Below are 12,728 nucleotides of genomic sequence, written 5' to 3'. Positions count from 1 at the left end.
CCTTCATTAACAAGAAAACAAACAGGAGAAAGGTGGAGGGAAGGAGAGAGTGAGGAAAAAACAGAAGAGTCACGAATAAAGGACAGTCAGTAAGGTTGAAAGAAGACAGAAAGATGTAAACGACAACCTGAGGAGCCAAGAAAGCCAATGGTGGGACGCCGATGATGTTAATCAATGCTAAGCACCAGAAGAGGTTTCCCTAGGAGAGCTGTGATGTATAATCAAAGGTATCCATAAAAAAGAGTACATGGAAAGATCACATCATATTTGGAAAGAGAGAAGAATACAGTTTAGACTTCTGTGCTTTTTTTGTACTTTGATTATTTTTGGAAATCTTATGGATAACCTAATAAATGCCATCTCCGAGGACCAAGCAATGACAAGTATTAAGACAGCATGAAGGTGAGTTCAGTAGTTTGGGTTAGTGATGGTGGTATAAATTCTTCCTGAATATAAATGTCCAAACACAACCCTGATGTGTTGGGTCGGATGCAGGACCCCTAGGCAAACTAGGCAGCCCCCTAGGGCACACGTCTGCCTAGGGGGCCCAGCCATGGCTGCTGATTTCCCCTCTAGCCTGGCCGGGGAACACGAGGGGCGGAAGAATGTCTAGCTGAGGAGGCGGAGGAGGACAGTGGGTAGCTAGACGATGCGGGCACAGCCGAGGAGGGCAGTGGGGACCTGAACGAGGCAGGTACAGTTGAGCACAGTGGGTAACTAGACGAGGCAGGCACAGCTGAAGAGGGCACAGCTGAGAAGGACAGTGGGTAGCTAGACAAGGCGGGCACAGCTGAGGAGGGCAGTGGAGAGCTGGACCAGGCAGGCACAACTGAGGAGGTCAGTGGGGAGCTGGATGAAGCAGGCATAGCTGAGGACAGTGGGTAGCTAGACGAGGTGGGCACAGCTGAGGAGGGCAGGGGGGAGCTGGACAAGGCAGGCACCGCTGAGAAGGACAGTGGGAAGCTAGATAAGGCGGCACAGCTGAGGAGGACAGTGGGGAGCTGGACAAGACGGGCACAGCTGAGGAGGGCAGTGGGGGGCTGGGACGAGCAGGCACAGCTGAGAAGGACAGTGGGTAGCTAGACAAGGCGGGAATAGCTGACGAGGGCACTGGGGAGCTGGACGAGGCAAGCACAGCTGAGGAGGGCAGTGGGGAGCTGGATGAGCCAGGCACAGCTGAGGAAGGCAGTGGGAAGCTGGACGAGGCGGGCACAGCTGAGGGGGCCAGTGGGGAGCTGGACGAGGCAGGCACAGCTGAGGAGGGCAGTGGGGAGCTGGACGATTCGGGCACAGCTGAGGAGGGCAGTGGGGAGCTGGACGAGGCGGGCACAGCTGAGGAGGGCAGTGGGGAGCTGGACGAGCCAGGCACAGCTGAGGAGGGCAGTGGGGAGCTGGACGAGCCAGGCACAGCTGAGGAGGTGGAGGAGGGCAGTGGGGAGCTGGACGAGCCAGGCACAGCTGAGGAGGTGGAGGAGGGAGCTGGATGAGGCGGGCACAGCTCAGGAGGCGGAGGAGGGCAATGGGGAGCCAGAGGGGAGTTCTGTGGAGAGGCCAGAACGGCGGTCTGCCTATGTAAGCAAGGCAGATCGCCCTTAATCGCAAAATCCAAACCTGTTATCTATGGTTCTGGGGGGCGCATGCACCCCCGAGCCCCACTCCCACTGTGGTTAAACACAGCAGGAGCCAATCAGTGGCTCTGGCGGAAGCGATGTCCACTGGGACCCGTCGATCGTCCTGAGGAGAGGCAGAATGGCGGTCTGCCAATGTAAACAAGGCAGATCACCATTTTGCCAGAGGGAAACACAGATCTCTCTTTTCCCCCAGTCAAAGCACCTCCCCCACAGTTAGAAAGCACACCCTAGGGACACAATTAACCCTTTGATTGCCCCTGATATTAACTCCTCCCCTGCCAGTGTTTAGTACAGTGACAGTGATTTTTCTTAGCACTGATCACTGTATTAGTGTCACTGGTCTCCAAAAAGTGTCAGTTAGGTGTCTGATTTGTCGCATTACCGCTAAAAATCGCTGATCGTCGCCATTACTAGTAAAAATAAATAAAAATGCCATAAATCTATCCCATCTATCTAATTTGTAGACGCTATAACATTTGTGCAAACCAATCAATATACACTTAATGGATTTTTTTTTACCAAAAATATGTAGCAGAATACATAATGGCCTAAACTGATGAAGAAATTTGATCTTTAATTTTTTTTTTATTCGGTATGTGGTACGTGGTATTCGGTATGGTATGTGGTATTCGGTATGTGGTATGTATATAGCAGAAAGCAAAAAAAAAATTTTTTTCAAAATTGTTGCTCTTTATTTTTTTTAGAGCGCAAAAATAAAAACTGCAGAGGTGATGAAATACCACCAAAAGAAATCTCTATTTGTGGGGAAAAAAGGACATCAATTTTTTTTTTTTTAACATACAGTACAGACCAAAAGTTTGGACACACCTTCTCATTCAAAGAGTTTTCTTTATTTTCATGACTATGAAAATTGTAGATTCACACTGAAGGCATCAAAACTATGAATTAACACATGTCCAATTATATACTGAACAAAAAAGTGTGAAACAACTGAAAATATGTCTTATATTCTAGGTTCTTCAAAGTAGTCACCTTTTGCTTTGATTACTGCTCTTGGCATTCTGCTCTTGGCATTCTGTCGATGAGCTTCAAGAGGTAGTCACCTGAAATGGCTTTCCAACAGTCTTGAAGGAGTTCCCAGAGATTCTTAGCACTTGTTGGCCCTTTTGCCTTCACTCTGCTGTCCAGCACACCCCAAACCATCTCGATTGGGTTCAGGACCGGTGACTGTGGAGGCCAGGTCCTCTGGTGCAGCACCCCATCACTCTCCTTCTTGGTCAAATAGCCCTTACACAGCCTGGGGGTGTGTTTGGGCTCATTGTCCTGTTGAAAAATAAATGATGGTCCAACTAAACGCAAACCGGATGGAATAGCATGCCGCTGCAAGATGCTGTGGTGGCCATGCTGGTTCAGTATGCCTTCAATTTTGAATAAATCCCCAACAGTGTCCCCAGCAAAGCACCCCCACACCATCACACCTCCTCCATGCTTCACGGTGGGAACCGGGCATGTAGAGTCCATCCGTTCACCTCTTCTGCGTCGCACAAAGACACGGTGGTTGGAACCAAAGATCTCAAACTTGTACTCATCAGACCAAAGCACAGATTTCCACTGGTCTAATGTCCATTCCTTGTGTTCTTTAGCCCAAACAAGTCTCTTCTGCTTGTTGCCTGTCCTCAGCAGTGGTTTCCTAGCAGTTATTTTACTATGAAGGCCTGATTCACACAGTCTCCTCTTAACAGTTGTTCTAGAGTTGTGTCTGCTGCTAGAACTCTGTGTGGCATTGACCTGTTCTCTAATCTGAGCTGCTGTTAACCTGCAATTTCTGAGGCTGGTGACTCGGATGAACTTATCGTCCGCAGCAGAGGTAACTCTTGGTCTTCCTTTCCTGGGGCGGTCCTCATGTGAGCCAGTTTCTTTGTAGTGCTTGATGGTTTTTGCCACTGCACTTGGGGACACTTTCAAAGTTTTCCCAATTGTTCGGACTGACTGACCTTCATTTCTTAAAGTAATGATGGCCACTCGTTTTTCTTTACTTAGCTGCTTTTTTCTAGAACAGCACGGAGCCAGGACCGAAGGGTAGGCGGAGTAAGGTCATGACATAGTGCTGGGCAAGGATTGGCCAATTCAGTTCAAGGGGGGCGGAGCCTGAGCGTGGAGGAGAGCGCGCTCCACGCCCCAGCGTCAGTCGGCAAGAAAGAAGATTGGAAGCAGGATGGCGTCCTCGCTGGGAGACCTAGTCCTGCAGCTGCGGGCCGCAGCCGCTGCGAACGGGGAACGCTGGCAAGTGGAGGAGGTACTCGGGGGCCGACCTGACAATTCCGGGGCAGCGGTGGATGGAGCGGTCCGGGCGCGGCGCTCCCACCTGCCGGCACGCACTCCCCGGACACACGCAGTGCTCCTGCCACCCGCCTTGCTAGCAGCACTGGCTCCGCCCCCCATGAGCCGCCCCGCGAAACGGTCGGCCGTTCGGGCAGGGGAGGCCTCAGTGGGGGCAATGGAGGACACTATGTGAGGCCGTCCGCTGGACCGGCGGTGGCCTCAGGACATGTGACTCGGCCCAGGAAGCTGGATTCAGGCCGCGCTCCTGTCGTGGCCGCGGCAGGGGGGGGGTCCCGCTCACAGACACTGTCAACGAATGTGCCTGGGCGCAAGAAGACCTCTAAGATGGCGGCCAAGCCTACAGAGGGGCGGGGGGCGGCACACAGCCCACCCTCTGCGACATCAGCGTACTGTTACAAAGGCCAGGGAAAAGCAGCGCGGAAGTCGGCCACGGGGCGGAACAGAGGACGGCCCAGGAGCAGCCCACCGCGGACGGATCACATTTCGCCTGTGGAGGGGGAGGAGAGCCCTGTCCGGTCGGAAGGGGAATTGTCATCATCGGAAGATGAAGGACCGAGAGGCGTTCCGTCGGCGGTCAGGAGTGGATCGGCGGCTGGAGGCGAGTCTTCCAGGCGGCCCGGTAAGTCAAGTTTGCTTCTGGGTTCTTGGGGGGGGGGGGGAGGGGTCGGGTGGAGAGGGGGGGTCTGGAGCTCTGGAGTTGCCCGCGGCGGGGGGGATCCCTCCCCGTCCGCCCTCCCTCTGGCAACCGCGGTCGTTGACCGCACCCCGGCGGATGGGGGGCTAGCGAGTCTCCTGGCTGGGTTGTGGGAGCTGGTGGGGAGGTTGGAGGCGGGCGGGGTCAGGCCCGAGGCGCCGGGGGCGGCGTGGGTTGCGCCGGGGGAACGCGTCGGGAGCTGCGCGGTTCCGCAGGGTGTGTCTGGGGTGGCGTGCGTGTCACCAGCGGGGGATGGTGGGGGCGTGGGGGCGGCAACGGCCTCCGCGGGGCCCAGCTTGGGGGACTCGGTGGTGGCTGCGTCGCCCGCGGTGCCACCGGGGTCCGTTGGGGATAAGGGGGGGATACGGGGAAAAAACAAGATTTGATTCGGTTGGCGGATGCGGCGCGGTGAGAAGTGTATGTGTGCTTCGAGGGGCCGTTGGGCGCACATCTCAAGCAGGAGGTTAGGGAAAAGATTTGGAAAGGGGAATATGTGGAGATATTTTCTCTGTTGCCCCTGGAAAAATTCAACTTGGACAGAGTTAAGCCGGAGGACACCAAGAAGGAGGACGAGGAGAAGCGGAGGTACCGTCTGATTCTGCGGACGTTCCCGAACTGGCTACAGGCGTTTGCGATTCTCGCCAGTGTGATAGGGGAAAGGAACCCGGAGCACTGTTCCGCTCTGTTCTGCTACTTGGACGCGATTGGGGAGGCGCACAGAGTCTACGGGGGATTGGCATGGCTGCAGTACGATGAGCAATTTCGTCAGCGGAGGGCGATTCGACCTGCTCTTCGCTGGGATCATAAGGACATCAGCCTGTGGATGCACCTCATGTCGTCGGCGCGGATGCCGAATCAGTTTTTTCAGGGGGGGGCCGGTGGATCAGGGACTTCCGGTCCGTCGGCCGCTCGCAAGAAGGGAGTCTGCTGGCAATACAACGAAGGGGGTTGTAGGTTTGCCGGGAGTTGCAAATACAAACACGAGTGCTCCGGTTGTGGGGGGACCCATCCGGTTTCTCGGTGTTTCAAGCAAGGCAAAGGCAGAGCTGGGGAGCCTTCGCACAAGAGGGATGACGCCGGTGAGACTGGAAAGGATGCGTCCTTTTCTAGATCGGTATCCGGATAGGGAGGCTCCGTTGCTTTTGGGTTTGGGGTTTGTGGAGGGGTTTCGGATCCCGGCACCCCTCGGGACGCCCCCCCCGGTGTCCAAGAATTTGCGCTCAGCGTTGCTTCATCCGGAGGTGGTTTCGGAGAAACTACGGAAGGAGGTGGCGCTGGGGCGGATTGCGGGCCCATTTGCTGACATGCCGTTGCCGGATTTGGTGGTGTCGCCTTTAGGGGTGGTTCCCAAGAAGGAACCGGGTAAGTATCGTTTGATACATCACCTGTCCTATCCCAAAGGGGGTTCGGTAAACGATGCCATCGACCCCCGGCTTAGCGCAGTGTCCTACACGTCCTTCGATGCTGCGGTGTTCTGGGTTCGGCGTTATGGCCGGAGGGCTTTGATGGCGAAAAACTGACATCGAGGCGGCCTTTCGATTGCTTCCAGTGCACCCCGAGAGTTTTCGACTGTTGGGCTGCCGCTGGCAGGACGAATACTATGTCGACCGGTGCTTGCCCATGGGGTGCTCCATCTCGTGCGCTCTGTTTGAGCGGTTCAGCTCCTTCGTGGAATGGGTGGTCAGGGACATCGCGGGAGTTAATTCGGTCATACACTACCTGGATGACTTCCTGTGCGTAGGGCCGGCTTCGTCGGCGCTGTGTGCGGTGCTGTTGACAACGCTGGAACGGGTGGCCGAGGCTTTTGGGATCCCGCTGGCCCCCGAGAAGACCGAACGGCCGACGAAGGTGATCAGTTTTTTGGGCATTGTGTTGGATTCGGAGAGGATGGAGTGTCGGTTCCCGGAGGATAAGTTGGAGGCGTTGAAGGAGGAGGTGCGTGGTTTGGTCGGCATGCGTAAGGTGCAGCTCAGGACTCTTCAGTCTGTGCTGGGTAAGTTGAATTTCGCATGCCGGATCATACCCATGGGTAGGGTTTTCAATCGGCGGCTGGCGCCAGTACGGGGGGTGCGGTTTCCCCTAAACATTTTGTGCGGTTGTCCAGGGACCATCGTGCAGATCTGCAAGTTTGGCCCGTGTTTCTGGATAACTTCAACGGCAGGGCGTTATGGATGGCGGGTCCGGTGAGCAATTTTGATTTGGAGCTCTATACGGACGCTGCGGGGTCCACGGGGTTCGGGGCCTTTTTTCAGGGTCGGTGGAGTGCGGGCCCCTGGCCCGACTCATGGAGGGCCGAGGGGCTGCTGAAGAACATGGTGCTGCTAGAACTCTTCCCGGTGGTGCTGGCGGTTGAGCTGTGGGGGGAGTGCCTCCGGGACAGGAAGGTTTGTTTCCATGGGGACAACCTGGGGGCTGTGCAGGTCATTAACCCGGGTGTCTGCATCCTCCCCGCCGGTGGTGCGGCTGCTGCGGCATTTGGTTTTGCGTTGTATGCAGTTGAATATTTTTATGCATGCGGTACACTTGCCCGGGGTGGAGAATGTGGTGGCTGACGCACTGTCTCGATTTCAGTGGGACAGGTTCCGGGAGCTGGCACCGTCGGCGGACGCTCAGGGGGTCCCCTGCCCAGAGGAGTTGTGGACGATTGCGTTGGAACGGCCTCCGTCTGGATCAAGCGGTCGGTGAGTGGGGGCACTTGGTCAGCGTATGAGAAGACCTGGGAGGAATGGGAGGCTTTGGGGTTGCAGGTGGGGGCTGATGTGCGAGACCGGCGTTTGATGGTTCTCTACTTTGTGTCGCGGAATTTGGAGGAAGGCGTATCGATTTCGCGGATGGGGAAAAAATTGGCTGGCTTGGCCTTTTGGTTTAAGCTGCGAGGGGAGGTGGATAACACGAAGGATTTCTGGGTGCGACAAGTGATGAGGGGTTACCGGCGGGGCCGACAGGTGAAGGACACCAGGAGACCGGTGTCTTTTGATCTGTTGGGTAGGCTGTGCGATCGGTTGGGGCTGGTGTGTTTTTCGGCTTATGAGCTAATTTTGTTTAAAGCCGCATTTGTGTTGGCATTTTTTGGCGCTTTCTGGATCGGCGAACTGGTCAGCCCTTCCAGGAAAGGGCAGGGGGGTTTGTTTTTTGAGGATGTGGTTTGTGGGGATGACCGGGTGAGCATGCGGATCCGTAGGTCAAAGACGGATCAGGCTGGCAAAGGGAAGGAGGTGGTGGTGTTCGCAATTCCGGGCAGCGGGCTCTGCCCGGTTCTGGTGTTGCGTGAATTCTTGTACGTTCGGCCGGCGTGTCCGGGCCCTTTGTTGGTACATGTTAATGGGGAGTTTGTTTCCCGGTTCCAGTTTATAGGGGTTTTTAGGAAGTGCCTGAGGGCATTGGGTTTGGGGGGGGAAAAGTTTTCCTCTCATTCTTTTCGGATTGGGGCCGCGACGGAGGCGGTGAGGTGGGGTTTGGACGAGGCGGCGGTGAAATGGATTGGTCGTTGGGAGTCGCGGAGGTTCATATCGTACGTGCGGCCGGAATTGGTGGGCGTTTAGCTGCAAGGGTTTGGTGGTGTTGGCATGGGTTCGTGTGACACATATGTGGTTATTGTTATTTGGGTGTGTGTTTTTTGTTTCTTTCTTACAGGTGCTGCGCCAGGTTTGGTCTGGATTATGGGCCATTCTTACGTCTGCTGGGGTGCCAGGAGGGGTGATGTGCGACCAGATGGCAGACAGTTAGGCATTTCCCGGCTAGAGGCGCTAGTAAAATGGTTTGGGTTTCCGGGCATGCTCTGGAGCAGGATGGTGCACGAGGTGCATCGTTTTGCGGGGTTCGATAGGGCCCCGGACGTTCTAGTTTTGCACGTGGGGGGCAATGATCTGGGCCTCCGCACTAAGCTGGACGTCACTAGGGACATTAAGTATGATCTCTTGCGCCTGCGAGCGGCCTTTCCGCAAATGATTATTGTATGGTCGTATATAGTGGCCAGGACTCAGTGGAGATTTGCGCGTTCGGTGGATAAGATCAGCAAGGCCAGGAGGAAGGTGAACCAGGAGGTCAGCCGTTTTGTAGTGCGCAATGGGGGGTTGGCTGTTAGACATTTGGAGCTGGAGGTGGACACGTGGCGGTACCTGAAGGATGATGGGGTACACCTCAATGCGGTTGGCATTGATTTGTGGACTCTTGGCTTACAGGACGGGATTGAGCGAGCTTTGAGGGTGTGGAGGTGCTCTCAAGGATAAGGTTTTATCCTTGATTGCGGTGGCGGGTGTTGGTCGGTGCAGGCAAAGGAAGATAACCCCTCCCCACAGAGAATTGTTCATGCGGGACCCATTGGAGATATGGGCTCTCTGCTGATATGCCATATAGCGAGGGTCTATATGGTAACTGGTAATGGGGTGCACTGCGGTCAAGAGTTGGGATGTCTTTGAGCTAGCATGTCAGCTTGAGGCCTAGTTACAGTAATATCACCGCAGTGCCTGTTTGATCAATATGATAATGGGTGAGGAGGGGGAATGTCCTGTGGAAGACCAACGTGCTCAGTGTTGTTAGGTTAAAAGGATGTTGTTATATTGTTGTTTTGGTTTACATGTTAATTATATTTTGATAATAAAGGGGCTGCTACGGCCACTAATGGTCTCATTTAATGGGAAAGGTAATGGTATGTAGGTGGTCATTAGAATAACAGCGCAGCATCAGCCATACTATAGTCATGCCATAATACAAATTCTAACAGTCTATTCAGTAGGACTATCAGCTGTATACTGTATCCACCTCCTGCACAACGCAACTGATGGTCCCAACCCCATTTATAAGGCTTGAAATCCCACTTATTAAACCTGACAGGGCACACCTGAGAAGTGAAAACCATTTCGGGTGACTACCTCTTGAAGCTCATCAACAGAATGCCAAGAGTGTGCGGAGCAGTAATCAAAGCAAAGGGTGGCTACTTTGAAGAACTTAGAATATAAGACATATTTTCAGTTGTTTCACACTTTTTTGTTCAGTATATAATTGGACATGTGTTAATTCACAGTTTTGATGCCTTCAGTGTGAATCTACAATTTTCATAGTCATGAAAATAAAGAAAACTCTTTGAATGAGAAGGTGTGTCCAAACTTTTGGTCTGTACTGTACATACTATCTCATTATGTGAAACTTACCTGAAAACAAAACATTCCAGCGATGCGCTGTCAGCTCTAGAGGGCGCTTCCATCTTCACCCGGCCTTCTCCAACTGTGTGACTGGCCAGAGCTGCAATGATGTCACTCCCACGCATGCGCGGGGGGAGCTGCCGTTTACGGTACAGGACTCTGAAGGATTGGCCCGGGTGGCCATTCCTTCAGAGCAGTGGTCTCCAAACTGCGGCCGGGCGGGCAAACGTGTGCCTTTGCTTGGTTTTATGCAGCCCTTGGGACACTATTTCGTCCACAGATACCAACAATGTGGCATAATTCACCCCACACTGAGACCAGTGAAAGGGCACAATTACTCCCATCTACACGAACAATTGGGCAAAATGACACCAATGAGTGGGCACAGTTCCTCCCACTGATGGGACACAAATCCTCCAACCGACACCAACAAAAGAGCACAATTCCTCCCAATGACAACAACAATTGGGCCCAATGACACCAAAGATAGGGCACAATTCCTCCCACTGACACAAATGATAGGGCACTATTCCTCCCACTGATATCAACAATGGGGCACAATTCCTCCCACTGACACCAACAATGGAGCACAATTCCTTCCACTGACACCAATGATGGGGCACTATTCCTCTCACTGATGCCAATGATGGGGCACAGTTCCTCCCACTGACAGCAATGATGGGGCACAACTCCTCCCACTGATACCAATGATGGGGCACAATTCCTCCCACTGACACCAATGATGGGCACTATTCCTCCCACTGATACCAATGATGGGGCACAATTCCTCCCACTGATACCAATGATGGGGCACTATTCCTCCCACTGATACCAATGATGGGGCACTATTCCTCACACTGATACCAATGATGGGGCATTATTCCTCCCACTGATACCAATGATCAGGCACAATTCCTCCCACTGACACCAATGATGGGGCGCTATTCCTCCCACTGACACTAACAATGGGGCACTATTCCTCCCACTGACACCAACAATGAGGCATTGTTTATTCTCCCTGTTGTCGGGACCTTTTCTACTCCAACTGGCCACAGTACGGCCCCCACAATAGTCCGAGGGACAGTAAACTGGCCCCCTGTTTAAAAAGTTTGGAGGCCCCTGCTTCAGAGCACATGCGCCGATGACATCATCGGTTGCATTTACAGTAAATATCTCCGCACGTTTAGGAGAGATTTACAGCACCTATAGGGAAGCCTTATTATAGGCTTACCTGTACTGTAGGTACAAGTCAGAGATGGGAGTTTACTCCCACTTTAAGCCAAACCCCCCCCCCACCCCCTTTGTAATGGAGTTGAGAAACTGAGGAAGGATTTTGTAGTACAAATCAGAAGAGCAACCTAGCGTGACAACACTGCCCCCTCCCATAGATACAATGAGTGAGTGTTGTCACCCTAAAAGGGGTCATGTGTTACTGGCAGGATCATTCGATGAAAAAAAAAAAGGAAAGTTAATGCGGCCACCAGATTTAAGAACTGGCAAACTGCAATGTGTTATATATATATATTTTTGTTATTGGGATTTTGATACATTTTAAACACTTCACACATGTGACTGCACAATCTCCTTTAGACCTAAGTAGTGCAAAGGCCAGCCTGATTGGATACAAACTAATAGGCAGGTTTCCTGATGGTGGTAAAAGTGGAACATACTCGCATGTAGTGGCGGCATCTCCAATAGGGGCGCGCCCCACTAGTCCATGTGCCCGGCCCCTACTCTACATGCATGGATCCAGTGGGTTGTTTTTTTTTTTTTGGAAGCACATGATTAGAGCCTGAGGCTTCAAAAAGGTTGAAAAAAATTAACGTTCGCTAATGTCTTCCTGCTTCTCCTCTGGCCAATCAGGAAGCAGGTCCTGAGGCCCAATTGGCCAGGAGGAGAAGTGACCACCGGGACTCTGGAGGAGAGGGGGGAGGGAAGATGGCAGGCAAGGCATCCTCTCCACCAGTGGCGGCTGGTGGGCTCTTCTTTTGGGGGTGTGGAAAACAAACAACACCCACCCCCTCGGCGGGATGTCACTGAGAGCAATCCCCACACCCCAGCACTTACCCTAGGGTTGCCACCTTTTCTTCAAGTCAAACCCGAACACTTCGGCGTTGCACAGCTATTTTTTTTTCATAGTATGCATGGATAAACAATGCATAGATGTTCCTTTTAAAGTGGTTGTAAACACTTACAAACCACTTTAACCTACAGATAAGCCTAGATTAAGGCTTACCTGTAGATCCAAGAAATATCTCCTAAACCTACACGGTTTAGGAGATATTAAGACAGGCACCGCTGTCTACGGCGCATGCACCGTAGACAGCGGCGCGCAGGCACACTGAGCGCGCCTCTGTCAACGGCGATATGCTGCGAGTGGCGGCTCCCGTGTGCATGCACGGGAGTGACGTCATTGCGGCTTTGCCGAATGACAGCGGCAGAGCAGTGAGACCCACCGAGAAGATGGATGCTCCGGACTACAGGGTACAGCGGTGACTTCGCTGGCTCCTGTGTCAGGTAAGTGACACATAATGGACTACTATGCGATGCATAGTAGTCCATTATGCTTTACCTTTGCAGGGAATCAAAGAGGAAGTAAACTCATCAGGGTTTACTTCCTCTTTAAATAACATTTCTAATCATATGAAGTTAATCACAAGAGTCTCCCTTTACATCCACAGAGTTCCCCTTTTACATCTGAATCTGCAGAGCTCCCCTTTTACACCTGAATCTGCAGCACTCCCCTTTTTCATCTGAATCTGCAGAGCTCCCCTTTTTCATCTGAATTTGCAGAGCTCCCCTTTTACATCTGAATCTGCAGAGCTCTCCTTTTACATCTGAATCTGCAGAGCTCAACTTTTACATCTAAATCTGCAGAGCTCCCCTTTTACATCTGAATCTGCAGAGTTCCCCTTTTACATCTGATTCTGCAGAGCTCCCCTTTCACATCTGAATCTG

The 12,728-nt window shown here is 52.9% G+C and overlaps 1 protein-coding gene across 4 annotated transcripts in view; it reads left to right on the top strand.

The window, feature by feature from the left end:
• The window catches only part of LOC143954524 (cyclic nucleotide-gated channel alpha-2-like), a 123,159-nt gene continuing 110,431 nt past the window's right edge, over nt 1–12,728 (top strand). For 2 of the 4 annotated variants that reach the window (XM_077465221.1, XM_077465220.1), the window contains exon 1: nt 1–227. In XM_077465221.1, the coding sequence (XP_077321347.1) occupies nt 175–227 (53 nt within the window). In that variant the 5' untranslated portion in view covers nt 1–174. Of the gene's footprint in view, nt 403–12,728 lie in introns of all 4 variants that reach the window. The other 2 variants (XR_013269653.1, XM_077465219.1) reach the window with 2 other exon arrangements.

This window comes from Lithobates pipiens, unplaced genomic scaffold, assembly GCF_037356315.1.
Source record: "Lithobates pipiens isolate NorthernLeopardFrog02 unplaced genomic scaffold, aLitPip1_a1.2 Scaffold_1, whole genome shotgun sequence".
NCBI classification, from domain to species: domain Eukaryota; kingdom Metazoa; phylum Chordata; class Amphibia; order Anura; family Ranidae; genus Lithobates; species Lithobates pipiens.
The sequence above is the reverse complement of the archived record's forward strand: the minus strand, read 5'-3'. Positions and strand labels throughout refer to the sequence as shown.